Source organism: Gymnogyps californianus, unplaced genomic scaffold, assembly GCF_018139145.2.
Source record: "Gymnogyps californianus isolate 813 unplaced genomic scaffold, ASM1813914v2 HiC_scaffold_330, whole genome shotgun sequence".
NCBI classification, from domain to species: domain Eukaryota; kingdom Metazoa; phylum Chordata; class Aves; order Accipitriformes; family Cathartidae; genus Gymnogyps; species Gymnogyps californianus.
In genome coordinates, this window is record NW_026114214.1 from 3640 (window position 1) to 23923 (window position 20284).

The 20284-nt window shown below is 42.9% G+C and overlaps 1 protein-coding gene across 1 annotated transcript; it reads right to left on the reverse strand.

Moving 5' to 3' along the window:
• Window positions 1-212: 212 nt before the first annotated feature.
• On the reverse strand, window positions 213-19560 carry LOC127028495 (ras-related protein Rab-10-like; the record flags this gene model as incomplete). Its single annotated transcript, XM_050914257.1, has 5 exons — window positions 213-280; window positions 2271-2376; window positions 2890-2979; window positions 8018-8156; window positions 19500-19560. Coding segments are annotated over 5 exons (464 nt in total), but the record flags the coding sequence as incomplete, so codon positions are not given.
• Between the last annotated feature and the right edge of the window lie 724 nt (window positions 19561-20284).

Consider the following 20284-nt stretch of genomic DNA (forward strand, 5'->3'; position numbering starts at 1 on the left):
TCACGGAGATGATTTTCCTATACATGTTGTTGAGAAAATTATAGTACGCAAGCTGTCCTAAACGGAATAACAAAGGGAGACAGGAGCTTGTTAAGATGAGGAACAAAACATTGGTTTAAGGTTAAAAACGGGCAGAGTGGTTTGTTTTGCAGCGAGAAAAAAGGGGCGGTGGATGGCGATTGGGATATAGGAGAACGTTCAGCAACACTTGCCTTCCAGCCTGTCACCCAACCTCCACTGCTGATATCTACATTTTCACTGTTGGGCTCTTTACAGGGGTCTGCAATGAGACAAGTAAAAAGAGTTAGATGGCTCTTGAGATATTCTGAAATAAAGTATTCAGAGCTGAAGAGACAGCGGCTTACAAAAAGACATCACCAAATAATATTACGAATAAACTCTGGACAAAGAGCTCCACAGAAACGTAGGGAATCCTCCTCCCCCTCCAGCAGAAGTACGCAAAACCAATTTAAGCGTTTTTTTGTTTGTTTTGTTTTAAATAAACAACTGGAAAGCTGGGAAAAAACCAAAAAACTTCTGAACTTGGACCACCCCAAAGTAAACTAAAACTATTTCTAGATCCTGCTCTTAGGACTGACACTTGGACTTTGGTGGAGTAAGTAAATCACAGCGTACAACTAACACAAGCTCAAGTTAAATTATGTGAACTAATGACCTTAAAAAACCACAGAGTAATTATGGATAAAGAGGGGTTGTTCAAAAGCATCTGCCTTCCAGTTAACCAGGACACCAGTTTCCGAGGCAGTGGACAAAACAGGCTCATCTGCGTCATGGGATGTAAACTTGGTTAGACCAAAGCAAAATCAAAGTCAAGTGGTTTTGATCAGATGCTAACATCTACTTTCAGCTGTTTAGAAACGAACCTAAATGTTCATGAGACTACTGCAGTTTGGTCTCTCTATTCCTTTTCTGATACTCTTTGTCACAGCCTTGCAAAAGCAAATCCCTCCCTGCTCTTCAGATAAATACGCTGAGGCCAAAATAAAAATTTAAAGGTCAAAAGGGTCAGTAAGACTTGCTAGCCTGACCTCCTGTTTACCAAAGGCCAGGGATTGTCATCCAGTTTCTCACATAAAGCTTGTCAAAAACCAATTAAGAAACAACTCAGAACTACAATGGCGAACCAGACGTTGTTGAGCAGATGTGTATTTAAAAGGGTCGTGAAAAGATTCACCATTGACCTTGCACTAAATTCCTAGCCAATTAACTCAGACGACATTATCAATAGCATGCATGCAGGAGAGCAGTGGAAAGACAGTGATGAAGGCAGCCTCAACAGGAGGCAGTCCCTACCGCCAAGATGGAGCACAGAAAAAACACGCAGGGTCATTCATTTAGGAGCAAAAGCACATACGCTAGAGTTGGCCAACCCATGTCTCTTGAGCTCCACAGAGTTTCAGCGCTGGAGAGGCAGGACCTGACCGTAGGCAGGAACGTGCTAGCACAGGGGTTACTGCGTCAATCAAGCCCTTGGCTATGGAGCACATCAGCTAACGGGAACCAGCCCTGGAGCCACCCACGTATCCAGCCCAGCTCAACCCCCAACAAAACAGCGGCAGCCGATGCATTTTCTACTCATGAAAGGTATCAGGGACACAAGCATAGCAGTACCCTGTAGCTCTGGGCATACAAAGATTTGGGTACAGGCCACAGAAAAGACAACCATCTTTATGGTATGCTGTACGTTTCAGGAAGGGGAGCCAACCACCAGGATGAAGTGGGGATCCACGTTCTTCTCATCGGTTGCCATATAACCATCCAATAAATCTCCAACGAAATGCAGAGGCTGAGAGGGCTAATCACTGGAAAACAAGGTAGGAAGTGACAGAGCTCCTTCATCTGTTCTAATCAACCACACCTAAACTCTTCCCGACAGGCGCTTAAGAGTTTTTAGACAATGTTGTGTATTGATGGAGACGGTGGCAGGGAAAGGACAATTCTCTTCCACGCCAATTGGAATGTTTTAACTCCAAGCACGTGTACGACACAACCACGAGTTTAAGGGCCAAACAACTATGAGTTGGCTCTTTGATGTATACTGCTCTCTCTACATAGTAGCCCTACAATAACGAAACATCAAACAAGCTTCAGAAGCTTAGAAGCTTTAGATGTACAATACTCCTCCTTCAGGGACTCATTTGTCTTAGCTTGCCAAAGTCAAAAGCTGCAACAATTCAGGAAAACATCAAAAGCAACAGGAGCTGAAATTTTAAGGTGTTTTTTTTTTCCCAAATGAATCCTGTAAGCACCTACCTTTCGAAGAATGTCTTCTGCTAATGTGAGGAATGCCTTCTCAATGTTTATATTTGCTTTTGCACTAGTTTCGAAAAACCTAATACCATGCTCCCTAGCAATCTAAACCAAAAAAGAAAGAAGGTGGTTAGCGTTACTGTAGAGTTATTCAACTGGTGCTGCTATAACTTCGGGATTAGCGGCATTTATAAGCATGTAATACTCTTTCGGCCGTAGCAGGCATCAGAAGTACTAGCTAGGCAAAGTGTCACAGAAGACGATTCAGAACTTAATGATTCAGAAAAAGCAATTAAAGTGTATTAAATCACAAGTCAATGTGACATAAGACAAGAGATACCATCCAAGCCTGTCACATGGTAACTTAACAAAGGATGCCTGAAAATTTTTAGTTATCAAAGAAAGCAGAAACTGCAGCTGAACTCCTTCCATTCATGGCAGTTGTTTGCAATGCAGCTTCTGAGAAAAGATTCCCTAGACTTACAAACCATTAGCAAACCCAGCTACCTCGTTCGTTCCCTGGCACGTCCCGCTGTGGCATCTCAGCCACGTGGAGACGGCGGAAGTCTTGGCACTGATTCGCTTACTTTGATAAGCAAGTTTTTGTCTGACACTTACCTGTTCGCCTTTTGCTTTAGGGACAACTCTTTTATCTTCCATGTCACACTTGTTTCCTAACAGCATCCTCTCCACATCTTCATTGGCATGCTAAAATGAGACAAGAGACAGGTTTACACATCTCCCCAACAAGCAGTAAATATCTACTTCACTTTTGTATTTCCAAGCTGTTTGAAGTCCAGCATGGCGTTTACAGGCCTCGGTGTCCTGCACTTGCCTGAGTTGTAACAAAGACTGCTAGAAATCATTCTTCAGGCAGTGCCTTTAGACTAAATTGCTCATATAACCTGGAAGTGGAACGAGACAACAGCTACAGGTTTGACACAGCTCTATTGCCTTCCCAATGCCAGTTATTTTCCCCTTCCTTTTTATTTCTGTAGTTTAAGCGTGAAGTCTTCCTTTCTGAAAAAGACTAAGTGCTGTTCTGCAACACAGATCCTTCTAGTTAATGACACCAGCCTACCAAATCTTCATTAGTTTGCATTCAGTGACATGGGACAGGAATCAGCTTCCTGCCTGGCATGTAGAGGTGTCAGCTTTTATGTGTGCTAGACAAGCACATCACAGAAGTGATGCCACAAAACGTGACAGGACAAGGGCAGCCCCGCATCTACAGCTGCCAACAACCAAGCTTCATGCACTGGAGCAGCTCTAGCTGACACTACTACTTTTTTGGGGTTTAAAGGGTCCTTTGCATAGTTTTATTGTAGACAGGTAAGTCTCCTTGACAACTGCAACTATGCTTTTAGCCACCGCAAAGCCAAGTAATGGGGAAGTTAGTAAAAAACCCTTTTGCCTGTGATTTTTTTTTTTTTTAGAGGAGTTACTGAGTTAACTAACAAAGGGAAATTACAGCTCTCTAGCATCATGCTGTTGCTCTGATGTCGCAATCATCAGAGCAAGACCGCATGTCAGCTTTGTGCTTTAGCTCTATCTGCTAAGTACTTCACACAGATGTTGAGAAACTCACGCAGTGAAATGGAACGCAGACTGTATACCAAGCACACATAAACCAGGACATCGCAAAGGGAAAACTGAAGTGAGCGCCATCCTAATGCTCAGGATCCAAAGAAAAGCAGGACCACATACACAGGGAATCACCTTTGTAAGGCAAACACAAGTGCCACTGCTTTCTCAAGGAATGCTGAATGAGCAAAAATACCTTGGCTGTTCAGTTATCGAAGTACTGCCAATATCCATCATAGTAAGGAAAGAATATGCCAAAGATATCTACCAGGCTAGCAGAAAAGTTCCAGCAGCCACAGCACAAAGCATCACTTAAGTGGATAACTGAAGTACTTTGAAACCTGCCATGAGAAGCTTCTTGGAAAGCCTAATCTGAATTTACTTTCACTCCAACAGCCTTAATACTACTTTACGGTAGCATTACCAGTAGAACTACAGAGGCAAGAGATCCATGTACCCAGTACTCCTGCTTACAGTAACAACCCATTTCACACTCCTCAGGAGAATCGCCTCCATTTTTTTTTTCCTTCAGGTCACAAGGCGGAAGAGCAACCAGACGGCAAAGGTAGATTAAGATATCATGTAGAATAAGACCCTGAAAATGTTAACTTTTCATGCAGACACGCTAAACTGCTTACACAGCAACAGACTTCTTTCAAATACAGCCAGCCCCAACGTACAAAACTGTGCACTTGAGCAACTCAACTAATTCCTACTAGCCCAAAGCAAAAGTGCATGGCATAGTACACCTCTGCAGAACGTGTGAACTTTAAATAATTAAGTATTTAGCAAGGATGAAGGTGCAACTTCTCCAGGTTTCCTGGCTATTTCTAAATCAAGGCTTAGGCATCCTGTAGAAGAGCCTCCTTGCACAGAATAGCAATTCAGAAGAGCAGCTGGCTTACTGAAATTCTCCTCCTTGAGACAATATCCTCGGCAATATTAACTCCTTGTAAAACCAAAGCACTTAGTTACTTCATGCACAACTATCATTTGCAATCCTGTACGTGAGTGGGTAACACCTGCCACACATTTTAGTGAGAAGCCTCAACACTGCATCCAGAACCTCAGAACATTGACTTCACTCGCCATTTCTGCAAACACACTCCGTTAGTGAGCTTGTCCATAATAAAAAAAGCTTCCTAAGGTGTCAAACATCCCTTATAAAACTGCAGTAACCATGCAGCCTTCACAATGCACCTGAAATGAGCTGCAGAGGTTTGTGTGACACAGATTTAAAGACATGAGGTCAGCAAACATGCTCGCTTCTCAGACACAGTGGTATGAATCACATCCACTACTCAACTTCCTGGATACTACTGAATTTTTTAAACAAAGCAACTGCAGAATCTAAAGGCCTTGGTTTCAAGTTTACATTCAACTCGTCGCTGAGTCTCTTCCTGTGCTGCTTACTTCCCTGCCCCCCGCTTCTGTACCCACCAAAATGCATACCTTTCCATAAACAGTACAGTTTCCCATTTATCATGCTAGGAAATTAAAGTTCCAATATCACATTTTTGCTCTGGAAGAACCTTTCACCAGCTTCAATGCTTCAACTAGCAATGCCTGACAGCACCCATCTGCTGACGCTCAATTCTACAGGGCCGTCTTCATGCTTTCTAGGAAAATAATTGTCGTGGTTTAACCCCAGCCAGCAGCCAAGCACCACGCAGCCGCTCCCTCACTCCCCGTCCCCGGTGGGATGGGGAGGAGAATCAGGAAAGGCGGCAGAACTCGTGGGTTGAGATAAGAACAGTTTAACAACTAAAGTAAAATATAATACTAACAGTAATAATGAAATATAATAATAGTAATGAAAAGGAATATAACAAAAAAGGGGGGGGGGAACCCAGTGGTGCACAATGCAATTGCTCACCACCCGCTGACCGATGCCCGAGCAGCGATCCGCCCCTCCAGCCAACTCCCCCTGTTTATATACTGGGCATGACGTTCCATGGTATGGAAGAGCCTTTGGCTAGCTCAGGTAGATCTGGATTGGCAGCATAAGGGTGAATTATTTCTGGCTCGGTGGGCCCACGACACCTTGTCCTGGTTTTGGCACGGCATTGAGTGGGTGTATCACATCCCCTGTCATGCACCAGCCTCTGGGAAAATCGAGCGACACGATGGATTGTTAAAGACTACATTGAGAGCAATGGGTGGTGGGACCTTCAAACATTGGGATACAGATCTAGCAAAGGCCACCTAGTTAGTCAACACTAGAGGATCTGCCAATCGAGCTGACCCTGCCCAATCAGAACTTTTACGTGCTGTAGAAGGGGATAAAGTTCCTGTAGTCCACCCTTTCTATGCATACCGGCAGAGTTTTTGTACTCAGAAAAACTTTGCTTGGAAAGAAGAATATGACAAAACTGAGTGAAGTGCAGTAGCAATGGAACCAGGACTGACTTCAGCATGCAACAATCCAACACCACACACCATCCTCCTGCTGCACCCAATGTCACCCGCCCGCCGCACCACACCGAAGCCCAATCCAGTTCTGCCGACTGAGCGGACTTGCATCATCCCTCCTGCCCAGACAGACTGTTACGACAGATGGAGCCCAAAGTCATGGACTGAATGAACTCAACAGACATTGGACAGAGATGGCCCATAGACCGCGGGAATGATATCTGTGTGTATATATTAAAAGACAGGAAAAGTGATGGTGATTAATTGGAAATGTATCAGAAAGCATGGGATCTGGGCATAATGTAAATGGTATAGAATAAGGGGTGGATATTGTCCTGGAATTAACAGAGTTAACTTTCTTCCTAGTAGCTGGTACAGTGCTGTGTTTTGGATTTAGTGTGAGAATAATGTTGATAACACGCTGATGTTTTAGTTGTTGCTAAGTAGCGCTTATCCTAAGTGAAGGACTTTTCAGTTTCCCCTGCTCTGCCAGCAAGCAGGTGTGCAAGGAGCTGGGAGGGAGCACGGCCGGGCAGCTGACCCCAACTAGCCAAAGGGGTATTCCATACCATGGAACGTCATGCCCAGTATATAAACTGGGGGGAGTTGGCCAGGAGGGGCGGATCGCTGCTCAGGCATCGGTCAGCGGGTGGTGAGCAATTGCATTGTGCATCACTGGGTGTTTTTCCTTCCCCCCCACTCCTTTTTTTTGTTATATTCCTTTTCATTACTATTATTATTATTATATTTCATTATTATTACTGTTAATATTATATTTTACTTTAGTTATTAAACTGCTCTTATCTCAACCCACGAGTTCTGCCTTCTTTCCCAATTCTCCTCGCCATGCCAGCGGGAGCAGGGCGGGGAGACAGATGGGGAGTGAGGGAGTGGCTGTGTGGCACTTGGCTGCTGACTGGGGTTAAACCACGACAATAATGAAGCTGGAAAATCCAAACATTTATTCAATTTGGGAACAGCATAACAAAAGCAAGAACTAACAGATGTGCTGCTCTCTAACATCTCAGAACGCGTGGACAATGAACTCTTGGGGATCCAGGCACTGAATGTTTCCACATCAGTTTCTTCTGCTTCACTTGACCTTGCTTGAAATTTTACCAGCCTCCTTGTTTGGTACTCCTCTAACAAGGACAAAAATCAGCTATGCAGGTTTGAGTAGTTTGCTAACATTCAACAACAGCTATTTGCCATCCTACCTGCAGCCGCCATGATAAACTTGCAAATATTTCATGACATCAATTTTGAGGGAGCGGAGGTGGTCATATTTAATTATCTTTGAGGATTCACATAGTCGTCCTTATAAAATAGGTTGGTCCTAGAAGTGACATATTCTATAGCTACTCTACAGCTTATGGCTTAGTGTTGCTCCTCTGCACACCACCTTGTGGTGGCAGCTCCTCCTGAAGACTGCAACTCCCACTTACTGGAAGATGTATTCCTTACCTCTAAGTGTTCTCCAGCACAGAAACAAAGTTTGCTCATGTATGAATTTGACATTTTAGGACACCACTAGCCCCTGCGATCCTTCATACCATTGTTGAAGGGAGAGTTGAGGGAGGGAACATAGGACAGCCGAAGAACAGCACACAAACCCCTGTGTTAATTTACACCTTCTGCCAGGGTAGAAGCAGAAGGTGCAATCCAGAAGCTGAGTTCTGTGAGATTCATCACATGCTCTATAGGTCACAAACAAACAGCTCAATTCCGGGATCTTACAAACATTACTCACCTCATCTATGTTTCTGAGCCACTTGCTGATGTTTTCAAAGCTCTTGGCATTGGTGATGTCATATACTAGCATGATCCCCATGGCACCTCTGTAATAGGAGGTGGTGATGGTGTGAAATCGTTCCTGCCCTGCTGTGTCCCTGCAGAAAACAGACAAGAGTACACATCAGAGGCAAGCTCTGAAGAAACCAACATGGTATATCTATCAGACAAGTGTGCGTGGCCCAGCACGTGCTCTATTGCACCACTACCGAGGGATGTGCAATGTTTTCGAAGGGTGGTAGGACACACTCCAGTGTGCAGCAGCAGCAGCTTCAAGGCAGGCCCACTCCCTCCCAGATGTAGCTGAACACTCAGAGAACAAAAAGGGCAAGCTTCAGTAAGCCAGGCTCATGAGGGTACAGAAACTCTGAGTTTGAAGTTTCTCTTCTGGATTTTACTTTAAAGGGGATTGTTTTTTAAAAACACATTTCAGAGTCAACTATGACAGAGACAAAAAACACTGGACCGCTTAACTGGGCTTACACGACTAAGGTGGCAGAAGATGAAGCTATCTGTGGAACAGCAAAATGGTGAACAGCAAAGTGGTAGGTTGCAGTAGGTCTTCCAGTATCTTACCACAATAAATAAACCCAATATCAAATCATGGTAGAAGTCTGTTAATTTTAAACTTTGTATTTTTATTGACAACTTGAAACTTGCACCCAAAAGGAGAAACTTTTATTGCCAAGTCTCATATCGCAGGGAAGTGTCTCAAAGACTTCTGTCCTCGGTGGAAGCCAGTAACAGACAGCACAAAAACAGGAGCAAGAAATGCTCTACCAACATTTCAACAGGACTGTCAGCTCCACGGCACAAACCCAGCTGACTCAGTACTCAAGTTTCTGTAGGAAGTTCCCAAACATTGTAGGTTGTTTACCAGTGCTGCTGTCAAAGTCAGGAGAGACAGGAACTGTGACCAGCGATGACTTGACCAAACTATCCAGTCAACACCACCATGATGCCTGAGAAGATCCCTTTCCATTTCAGCAGCTGCTCAGCAGCCACGAAGACGATCACTCAACATTTTCTGGAACTCAGACTTAACACTGAGAGGAATTTTGTTTTCAGATCAGTTTTATAAAGCTTTAACTTGATCTTACAAATGTATATTCCTGAAATTTTTTATCAAAGTGTATGAAAAATAAATCTAGGAGATGTACTGTAAGATTAAATTGTTGATTTCTATAAGCAATCTGCTGAAAACTGATCATGCAAGATTAATGACAGTATTTATCTTCCCATCTCATTCTGAGACCTTTGATGGAATGCATGAGATTTGGTTAAAAAAACCTGCATGCCATTGAGAATTAGGAGTTAACTGCATATTCTACAGTGTCTTTCAGAGGACATAAACCTAACAGATTACATGTTTACAGACAGTTTTCAGTGACTCTATTCACATAAGAAGGACATGGACCTGTTGGAGCGGGGCCAGAGGAGGCCACGAAGATGATCCGAGGGCTGGAGCACCTCTGCTATGAGGACAGGCTGAGAGAGTTGGGGTTGTTCAGCCTGGAGAAGAGAAGGCTCCAGGGAGACCTTCTTGCGGCCTGCCAGTACTTAAAGGGGGCTTCTAAGAAAGATGGGGACAGACTTTTTAGCACAGCCTGTAGCGATAGGACAAGGGGTGATGGTTTTAAACTAAAGGAGGGGAGATTCAGACTAGATAGAAGGAAGAAATTGTTTACGCTGAGGGTGGTGAGGCACTGGCACAGGTTGCCCAGAGAGGTGGGAGATGCCCCATCCCTGGAAACATTCCAGGTCAGGTTGGACGGGGCTCTGAGCAACCTGATCGAGTTGAAGATGTCCCTGCTCATCACAGGGGGGTTGGACCAGATGACCTTTAAAGGTCGCTTCCAACTCAAACCATTCTGTCATTCTATGACAAGGTAGAATCAAAGGTGTCTCCAAATTTAAGCTGGACTAAATTGAGATTACACATTTCCTAACCGCCTTCAGAAAGGCGCAGTGTTCCTCCCCAACCCACAGACCCACATTTACTTGCTCACAAACCAGTAACCTCAGAAAAGATGATGGACTGCAGCTGAACTAATTCAACTCATTTCCCTCTCAACTGTTCCTGAGGTCACAGCAAATGCCTTGGCAGAACATGGACACCACCAGGCACTGAGTCCCGTGACAACTCAGCTCTTCCCACTGCCCATCACCTACACTCGAACCAACAAATGCTGACCATAGTTGCCAAATCAATTTGTTTAAGCACACATCAGATTTCTGGCAAAGTATCAGTTGGCAAATGGGGAGTAAATGAAAAGCCTTGAAATCGAAAGATGCCGTGGAGGAAAAGTTCCTGAGATGCAGGGGAGAAGCACTACAAAGTTTCTTCTCAAAGAGTCTTATCGGCTCTGTTTGGCTCAGACCCCAGATCATGGTTTTGATTTGATTGCTCCCGAGATTTTATCTCCTCCTAGGAGATGACAATCACCAGGAAGAGGGCAAAGAGCAGAGGAGGAGGAACAGGGCCAGATCCTAAACCCGAGCACCACTTTGTTGAGAGATGTTCTAGCAGGCCATGCTGCACAGAGGTCTGGCTCGCTGGCAGTAGCCTCAAGAGGCAATCTAGTCCATTCCCTGGCTCTACAAAATGTTGAGGGATACCCACATTATTCCTGAAAGATGCCTGATGTTCTGCTGGGGACCTCTGACGACTGCTGGCTTGAATCCCCCTCTCTCATTTCCTTTCTGTCCCATTTGGAAGTTTCTCCTGATGGCACACTTGGGTTTTCCTTAGTGCAAATTAAGGCCGTCAATCCTTGTCTTACCTTTCATAGGTAACTAGAGGAGTTCATTTCCCTTCCTTCTACAACTAATTTTGCATACGCAAACACAGCTCTTGCACCTTCTCTTGAATTTTCTCACACCACCTCAAGTTCTTTAGACCTTACTCACTGGCCAAACATCTAAGATACACAGCCTCACCTATTACTCTCTCTGGACTCCCTCCAGTTTGCCCATGTCTAACCAAAAACCAGGACACTACTCCAGCTGAAGTCTTACCAGCCTCATACAGGAATATTTTCTAGAAGACTTGGGCATGCCTGTTTACGCATCCCATTCCCTTTCCTCATGATTAAGCAGATTTTTCTGACATTTGAGTAATTGATTACACATACTGAACTTGCTAACTTTGCATCTGTCTCTACCGAATTTCACAGAACTTTTGCCAATGACATCTCTCCAATCGGTCAAAAGCAATTTGAATTATAATCCAGTCCTCTACATAATTTATACTTCGCAACTTCATCTTTTCCTGCTTAGCTTAAATACAATAACCATACTCTCTATTCCCTTACCTCAACCATTAAAGAAAACATTGCCCATCATGAAACTCAGGACAGACTCCTGCGAAATCTCACCAGAACTCTTACTCACACATCATTTATTTTCTCTCGCCATGAGTTTTGTATCCACTTGATAGCATCTTCACCTAAGTCATTTCCCCCAACTTGCTCATATCAAGCAGGATAGTGTCAGAAAAGCCTTACCAAAAACATCAAGACATACAGCATCTGTGATTTCTCCCCTCCTGATAAGGCCAGTAGCTGTCACAGTAAGAATTCAGATTGATTTTACACAAGTTGGCGTTGGCAACAGTTAGTTGTTACTCATTGCTTGTCACATCCTATGTGCCTACAACTAACTTGCTTAGTTAACTCCTCCAGTGTTTTTTCTGGCAACTGAAGCTAAGCTAATGGATGAGAAGAAAGCTGGGGAGGGAAAAAGCAAAGAACCTGGAGTGTTTCCCCCTTTTTTTTTTTTAAATAAGTACTATATTTGCCCTTTCCCCTTCTTAATGGATTCTCCATTCATTATTCAGAGATAACGCTTAATGGATGCGAGAGTAGAGAACTGACTGAAGCAAACAGAGGAAATGAGTTATGGTTTTCAAACTGCCTACGACTGATGAATCCACCCTGAGCAAATGGCACAAGACAGTTGGAGACCGCATGTCGTGTTTACTGACCTGGCTTTCCATTCTTTTGTTCAAACCTCTAGGATGTAAGAATATGCTCCAAAGCTATGGGTGTGCAATAAATCCTTGATGTAGGCAAAAACATTTGTGGAAGCTAGCTAGCTCTCCAAGCTAAAATAAATGTAGACAAGGACTATTAAGATAGCTAAGGAAAATGAAGCTCTACTGCACAGGAGGAAACTGAGAGAACGTGGTTTGTTTAGCTGCAAAATGAAGACAAAGAAGTTCGTCCTGTGGGACTAGGGAAAGGAGAAGCACAAGGAAAGTGAAAAATCTATTTAAATTACTCTCATGCCAACATTAAAGTATGCATAAGCTATATCATATTAGAGGTTTAACCAACAGAGAAAGGAATTTCTGGGACAGCTTTCCAGTTGACCTAGCAGAGACTAAAGAAACCTTAAAATGTACTACGATTTATGAAAGATTTACACAGATGCAACAAGAAGAGATTATAACTGATGATCTATGAAGATCCTTCCAGTCCACACAGCTCAAAATAAAGGTCGCCAACATATTAAATATTCCTAAGAATTTTATTATTGTCCCACTGTTTCTTCTCGTAATATTTTTTAAAACTACACAGCAGAATACTGCATTGAAGAAACTCTACTGCTGACATCAGGCACACTCTGGAAGCTTTAGCGACTGGTCGAAGACTTTCCTTCACAAAGGAACATCTGGAAGATATTTCATGACTGGCAAATTTCAGCTTTTCTGAAAAATATTCAGCCAGGGGGAAAAAAAAAATTATGATGAGTGAATTATCTAATTGTTTTATAGGAAGTCAGACTGACATGCCAAAAGAGTCTCTTCCACCTTGAGCTATGCACATGGTGAATAGTCTCAAAAGCTCTCAGCAGCAAGAGTTAACTTCTAGATGTTCCTAGGGTAATTGCAAAAATTAATGAGACTGATCGTACACTAGTTAGTGGTGCTGTCTGCAGCTTTAGCTGTTCACCACCATACTTATTAAATGCAAGAACTTGCATATAACAGGGAATTACCACATGTATAACTATTTTGGATAGCTATGCTGCTGCACATTTCTTTCACCTGGGCAGGCGTTCCAGGTCAGATGATTATTTTTGCAACAAGCTCATTGCTGAATAAAACAAAATTCTGAGACACTTTTCTAGCCACGTAAAAGTGTTCTCAGCAAAGATGCACTGATAGAAAAATGTTACCTTATGGCCTTCTACACAGTTAAGAGCTGCATACTAAAAAAATAAGGCTGTTTCTAAAATTTTGAATCAGTCAACACAACTGTAGGAAAACAGGCTGACATACAAATTGTACGTAAAGACAGGAGGGTCAGAGTAGCAGCTAAGTAGGAAAAAAGAAAAAATTTAGGTGTCTTCGACTCTCCGAGTTAAGTGTTTTTTCAGTTTACTACAGAAGCAATTTTGTCATTGTACTGCTTCCATACTAATACAACACTATCAAGCGTGATTGTTTCATACAGCACTGAAGAGAAACAGATCATTGTCTTACCCAGCTCTGGCAGCTCTTCAGGATCAAGCCTTTTAGATCTCAACTTTCTGGCCTTAACAATGCAAGTCACTGCCTTGCAACAAGCCTGCACAGACACTCCTGGGGCAGCAGCTCTGCAAACAAGCCTGTCCCAGGCGCACAAGAATCAAGCACTTTGCTAACTTGTACCTACTGTCATTCATCTCCGTCTATCAGAGTTCTTGTTCGGGCTTGACAATACACACTGCCCACTGACAGGCTGCCAGGAAAGCAATCTGCATGAGAACTGGTAAATGGAAAATTCACAAGTGAGGAATCAACAACTGTTAGTCCCCATGACCCCTGCAAAACTAACTCTTCATACAGCTCTACCATATATTTTGGTTACTCCTTAAGATCAGTTTAAGACTAGTTTAAGACTAGACCATATACACCATGTGGCTGTTTAAGGAAACTTGGGATTACTTACTACTCTTGACTTGAAATACGGACCTCTTGAAAAGGCTAATCACTCACCACTGCTCACATAACCCCAGTCTGCTTATAATCCCTAGAAACTTGTTCCTAAATACTGCAGTTATTTCTTGAACGGCTTTCCGCCCTACCCCATCCCTCCACCATTCCACCGTCAGCATAAGGGTGTTTGGGTTTTTTTTGTTTTGGATTCACTCTCCCAATATCAACATCTTGTAAATCCACCTTCAGGATCACCTCTTACAGTTCCTAGCTGTCTCCCCAGACTGCGGAGTCTGTGAACGGAGAGACCAGAAAGTGGCTGCATTTTCTGCAACCAATTTTCACAGAACATTCTTGAATGGAAAGAGGACTCCTGCAGCAAGTTCTTCTGCAACAGCAGAACAGGATCCATCATGATCCTTTTGTTTGTCACGTTCTGTTCTGAAATACCTGGCCAATCTGGTCCCTCCACACTCCCCTTTCTCTATTTCACTTCCATTATGCTGAACTAGAGCTTCTCCCAGAGTCTCCCACTCCTGCTGGTGGATTTCCAGCAACTTTGATTTCCACTGTCCTCGAGCTTAAAGAGTCCTTCCTTCTCTTCCGTGTCTGCTACCACTACGTATTTTTTTAGATGGCGGTAATATTTCCATTCAGCCTTCGCTTCACCAGGATGAAAAACCTAGATTTGACTTCTGCGCGTTCTCACAAGCGCCTAAGAGCCGTACCTGGTCAGACCAGAAGTTTTCCAGCTTCCACTTCTGTGTAGTTCAAGGACTTCTGGAGCCAGAGATCACATCTGTGTATTCAACAGTCCAAAAGACTGTTGCTTCATGAAATCCCTTGCGAACCCACGTACATCTGCAGCTACCACAACATCCTGTGGTGAGGAGTTTCACAGCTTAACTTCATTTCCTTGTGTTCTGCATGTGCCACCTTCTAGCCTTATGCTAGAACTAATGTTCTGGTATTGGAAAAGGCAATGAGTTATAACAATCTCCACCTACCTTGTCCAGTATACTCATGATTTTAAAAATGTGCTTTGGTCACTTCTCTGACATCCTGATGAATCCTAATCTTTCCAGTTGTTCTTCCTAAAATAGCTATTACATCCCTCTGATCTTCCTACTTGCCCCTTTCTTTCTAGGGCACGCTAATCAAAATTGTGTATTACGTTAGACTGTGACACTTCTCTGCCCACTGGAAACGATCGCACCCACAGTATCAGAAAAATCACATTTAATTTTTCAATTGATACATTATGCTATTAAGTGTAGTGAATTACAGGATGCCTAAGCCTTTTGGTTTCCATTTCAAAGCAATTCTATACGAGTTCCTGGAGTGTATGATATTACACTCTTCACAGCTGAATTTTTAGTTCTACTACTCTATTCCTCTAAAGCATTTCATCACTTTCGCAATGATGACACCATCTTTTCCCGGAGCAGTAATCTCTCATTTTGGTTCTTTTATTCTCCCTCCCTTCTCTGTACTATGAGCATTACTGTATTAGTATTTTTCAAGACATTCATCAGTGTCAACCCTCCAGGTCCCACCCTTCATAAGCATTTCTACCCCCAAATCTTTACTCTAATTCCTTTCTCCTAAATCCTGTACTACGCCCACCATCGGTGATTTTCCATATGGCATCGTATCATATACTGTCACATCAACAATTTTTCTAAACAGACAAGTAGTACCATAACCTAACCGAGAAGATACTCGATTCTTTACGTGCTTCCACCCAGAATTTGACATACCAGTAGTCCTCCTGATGGATCTGCCTGAACAAGCTCATTCCTTCAGAAGGCCAGTCCCGAGAGCTGTGTCCCATCCTCCTCCTTCTTGCAGCCCATGCACCACACCAGGCTTGCCCAGCCTAGCTGAGGCTCCTCCAGAAGCTCCCTGCACACAGACATAGGCCCACTCGCTACCCAGTCCCACCATTCTCCGCTTCCTCTTGTCCCAACCTCCCCTCTCCCCATTTTAACATTGTTTTGCAACAGGCACATTTACTTTTGGAGCAATATGAAAACATTTTAATCCTAGCTTGATCCTTACTGAACAGCAACCCTGCTTTTTAATAGCTATGAAGTATCAAGTTGCTTATCGCTTCTGGCAAGGTTTAACTCAGCTTGACCTTTGTATTCTTGCTTTACTCCTATATATATTTTAGAGGTCAAGGCACGACTGAGATACTGCCACGTCTGCTCATTTTCCACACCCAGGAAGAGAGGTAGGTAGCTATCCGCTGTGTAGGAAAGGAGCAGAGCTATATTAGAAAGTGCCAGTTTTATCTGTTTTCTGTAAAACTAATTGCCGGTTGAGACTGCACCCCCACCCCAGGGAGTACAAAAGCCAGTACTAGCCAGAGTAAAACACAGTGACAGCTCTGCAGGCAGCCAGAGAGCAACTCCTATACCAGGACAACAGCAGCATGAGAAAGATTTAATATGTGGGTGATGGAGGATTATACGGATCAGCGAGAGGCAGGTCAATATAGCAATCTTAAACTAAGGAACAGTTTATTTCTATTGCTTTCTGTATGTGAAAAGAAATACACTTTTCACCTATGTAAATAGCAAATGCTACATAATCAAATACATAATCACTCCCACTGATGTAGAAACCTTATTCTGTAAGTGACAGGTTTGTTCAGCCATCACTTTTGCCAGTGATGGCTCACTGAACACAGTTCTTTCACAAACATTGAGCAACCCTATGTAAAGAAACTCTGTCATATTTGGGAAATCGCTAACACATACTAAGTTCTTTAAGGTACAAAATTCTGTCACCGTCTGTCATTTCGCAAACAGCTGAATGTCACTATTCTGAAAAAATAAAGAGGTTTCAATCTGAATAAGCACCAATAATAATAATGATGATGACGATAACAACAGCAACAATGACAAGACAAAACTGCTTTGCTTCTAACAATACAAGGGACTGTTAGGAAGCAAGAAAACAGCATTACGAAAGGCTGGACAAAGATATGGTGACACTTTGGAGAGCCACGGCTGGACTTACACTCGTGGACTGGGCCGCTGTCATTGCACCCGGTAGCCTGTCTCTGTAAGCAACCAGAAGCAGCTCCGACGTGCGTACAAGAAACAGGGCAAACTGACAGGCAATCTCACAAATGGGACGATAGTTTTCAGATGTTTCCCAAATGAAACAACGGTCATTCCTCCTCTAAATTCTGAGCATGGATATGCTCCACAAATACAAGCACACCTGCAATGCAATACTAACTGAAAGCACACAAGCGCCAAGGGTCTCATCTCCTGTCCTTAACCCACAGTCTGTTTTCTCTTCACCACCCGTCTTTTGTTACCTTCTGATCAGGTTAATCAGGTATGGAGCTGTGTCCCAGTGGCAGTGCTACCTACAACTCAGAAGACATGTTCTGTTGATTCACCTACATTAGCTCCTGTGCATGTATTTCAGTTATAAAAGCTCAACCCATCATCTGGACACAAGAACAGCCTCAGGTTTACAAGGGAAATGTTCCACTAAATGCATGCCTTGCTTACTAAACCGCTGCAGCGGGAGTGAAGTGTAGTTCTGGAAATACGTTACACAACTCTAGAAGTACAGGGTGAGTTTAAATACAGGAAGCGGTGGTTAAATATAGATGCATTGCACAAAATATCTTCACCAAAAGACACTACTGTTCTAGCCACCAAACCACTGCTGGGCAAAACTCCTTGTACAGGAAAAGCTGGAAACTACAAAGCCTAGATTTCTTCATTTTTATTTTTTCCATCAAAAGTGCATGCCATAGGAACTTCATTTTCTGCTTTCCAAGTTTCTTTTCAAATGTGAAATTTTAAACTGGCAGGAACAAGAAGCTGATTCAGACAAGGACCTCCCAACTTTGCAACGTTTAAAAGTCACAATTTCATAAAACTCAGCTCACCCAAACCCCTCTTCATTTCCCTAAGCACTAAAACCCACAACGCGTACAGCTTCACTACGGCTTGCTTCTTTGTCTATATACACATTAAACATCCTCAGTATTCCATATTTTCAGTTTTTACATTTCATGATGACTTTTTCCTAAATTTAATCTAACACTTCAAGTCATTCCAATGTTTTGTTCTACCTTTTATCCCACAGTAATTCACAGCACCTACCCTGTTGGGGTAAAAATATGGCACAAAATGATTGTTAGAAGTTATGGTTTGATCTGGGTTGAAAATCAGAACATTAACAGTCTGGTGAACTCATACAGCAAGAGCTGCCCAGCAAGTCAATGAGTGAAGCTGCATTACACCTGAATGCCTCTTTAGCCAATGCTCTCTGTTCCTTCCTTTCCACTGCTCTGCTTTCGCTTCCCAGCTGATCTACGCCCATCCTTCCTCAGGCAGCTCCATCTAAAACACTGCCCTTGCGAAGACGGTTACCCTTGTGGCTCCCCGCTAAGACACTCCAGCGTGCTGAGTTACTTCATCATCCAAGTGCTTCCTTATCGACTGGCTGCCCAGTTTATACAACAAATCAACTTCGACAACTCTTCCCCTTGCAGGGCACAAAACAAAATAACTAAGTCAGCCAACTTCTGCTTGCTGGACTGGGATATGAGAAACATCTGAGACCAAGGTGGACGCTCAGAGCGATGGTAACAAGATGGATTCAGAATACATTCATTAGGAAGGATAATCATTCAGCCAGTTTTCCTCAGACAGAGGAAGACCAGTGCTTCCTTCTAACTGGAACCCATCCACCTGCATCTACAAACGTCAACGTTATCAAACCATAAAAGATTTTTATTAGGGGGGGACAAAATGGACAAATTCAAGTCCTAAACAAAGTCAAGTTCTGAACTCTCAGTAAAGCTGGAGAATGCACCAGCAATACATGTACGTGGTTGAGGATGGAGTCTAAACAAAAACAGAGGCTAGGAGAAGCCATTAGCTTTCCTGACCTGACTTGTTACAGGGCTATTAAAACAGAAGAAAAATCTCTACTTAGACATGCATAGCAAGCTAAAAGGAAAGAGTTAAGTTTCTGCCTCATGTTAGACTTTCCTACAGAAAAGCAGCCATGTTTTCAGCCAGCTGAGAAACTCTCCACAGTTTACCGTGGAAAAATATAAAATAAGTGCAGACGTGGATTACACTTTCTTGCTGACACAAAGCAAGGCTACTAGTCAATTTATAGTCATAGATTCGAGGCAACTCCTAATTTAAGAATTCCAGTTTTAAAACACTTCCCACTAAATCACACACTGCGAGGATCCTGTCCTCCCAAACAGCCGATGTGCCAATAGCCTGTCCAAGGGAGCAGTCAGTAACAGTGGTTATAAACGCAACACACAGATCTCTTCCCTATTTCTTAAAAAATGTTTAGGGGAATATACATGGACCTTACCACTACCGAAAATACAAAACACAGCTACAAAATTAGATACCTGAATGTAATCTCAGAAAGAGTAAACTCTTCTCACAAAAACCTGTCTCTGAAAGAAGCCATCCAGAAGGATGCCACCCCATAGCTTCTTGGGTGTATTACTCACCATATCTGTAGCTTGATCTTCTTTCCTTGTAATTCAACAGTTTTAATCTTGAAGTCTATCCCTAAAATAAACAAAACACATAAATAAGTAATTAGTATTTGTTTACAAAAAAGCAATTCCACATCAACTCAGAACTTTCTTCTGTGAACCAGCAGCTGTTTTCAGACAACAAGAAGAAAGACCAAAGGCTGAGAGATTACCATTTTACTTTAACAGAGTAACTATGATCCAATGGAGAGGCAACCGTAGAATAAGCAAATACAACCTTGCAGGCACCTGGTGAGAAATTTCCATCCGAGGCAGGGAAGTGAACACCATTGCATAAGACCTTGGTGAAACCTCATTTGTGCAATGTATACAACCTAATCACTCTTCCCCAGAACAGATGGGCTCAGACAGAGGTGGATGCCATGGAAGACAAGCCAGGATAAGGACCTCCCCCCCAGCTCCTCCATAGCAGAAGAGGCTTGAGGACCACGTCTTGTTTCAACCTTCTCTTCCCAAAACTGCCTACAAGAATTACTAGTACAGACTACATCAGAGGAGCAGGAACGCTACAAGACATCTTCTCAAAATGCTCTGACAGTAATTAGATGCCAGAGTTCTGACTTTCAATTCAAATCAGAGAAACACCACTGATAATTTTTCATGCTTTCCAAAAATCTGTTTATATTAGACTTTTAAATGCCAGCAGCTGCAATCACAAACTTCCCTGCTAAATCTACAAGGTCATTTATACCAAGTAAGATTAAAGAGGAATTTCTGAAACATACTATTATGTAAGA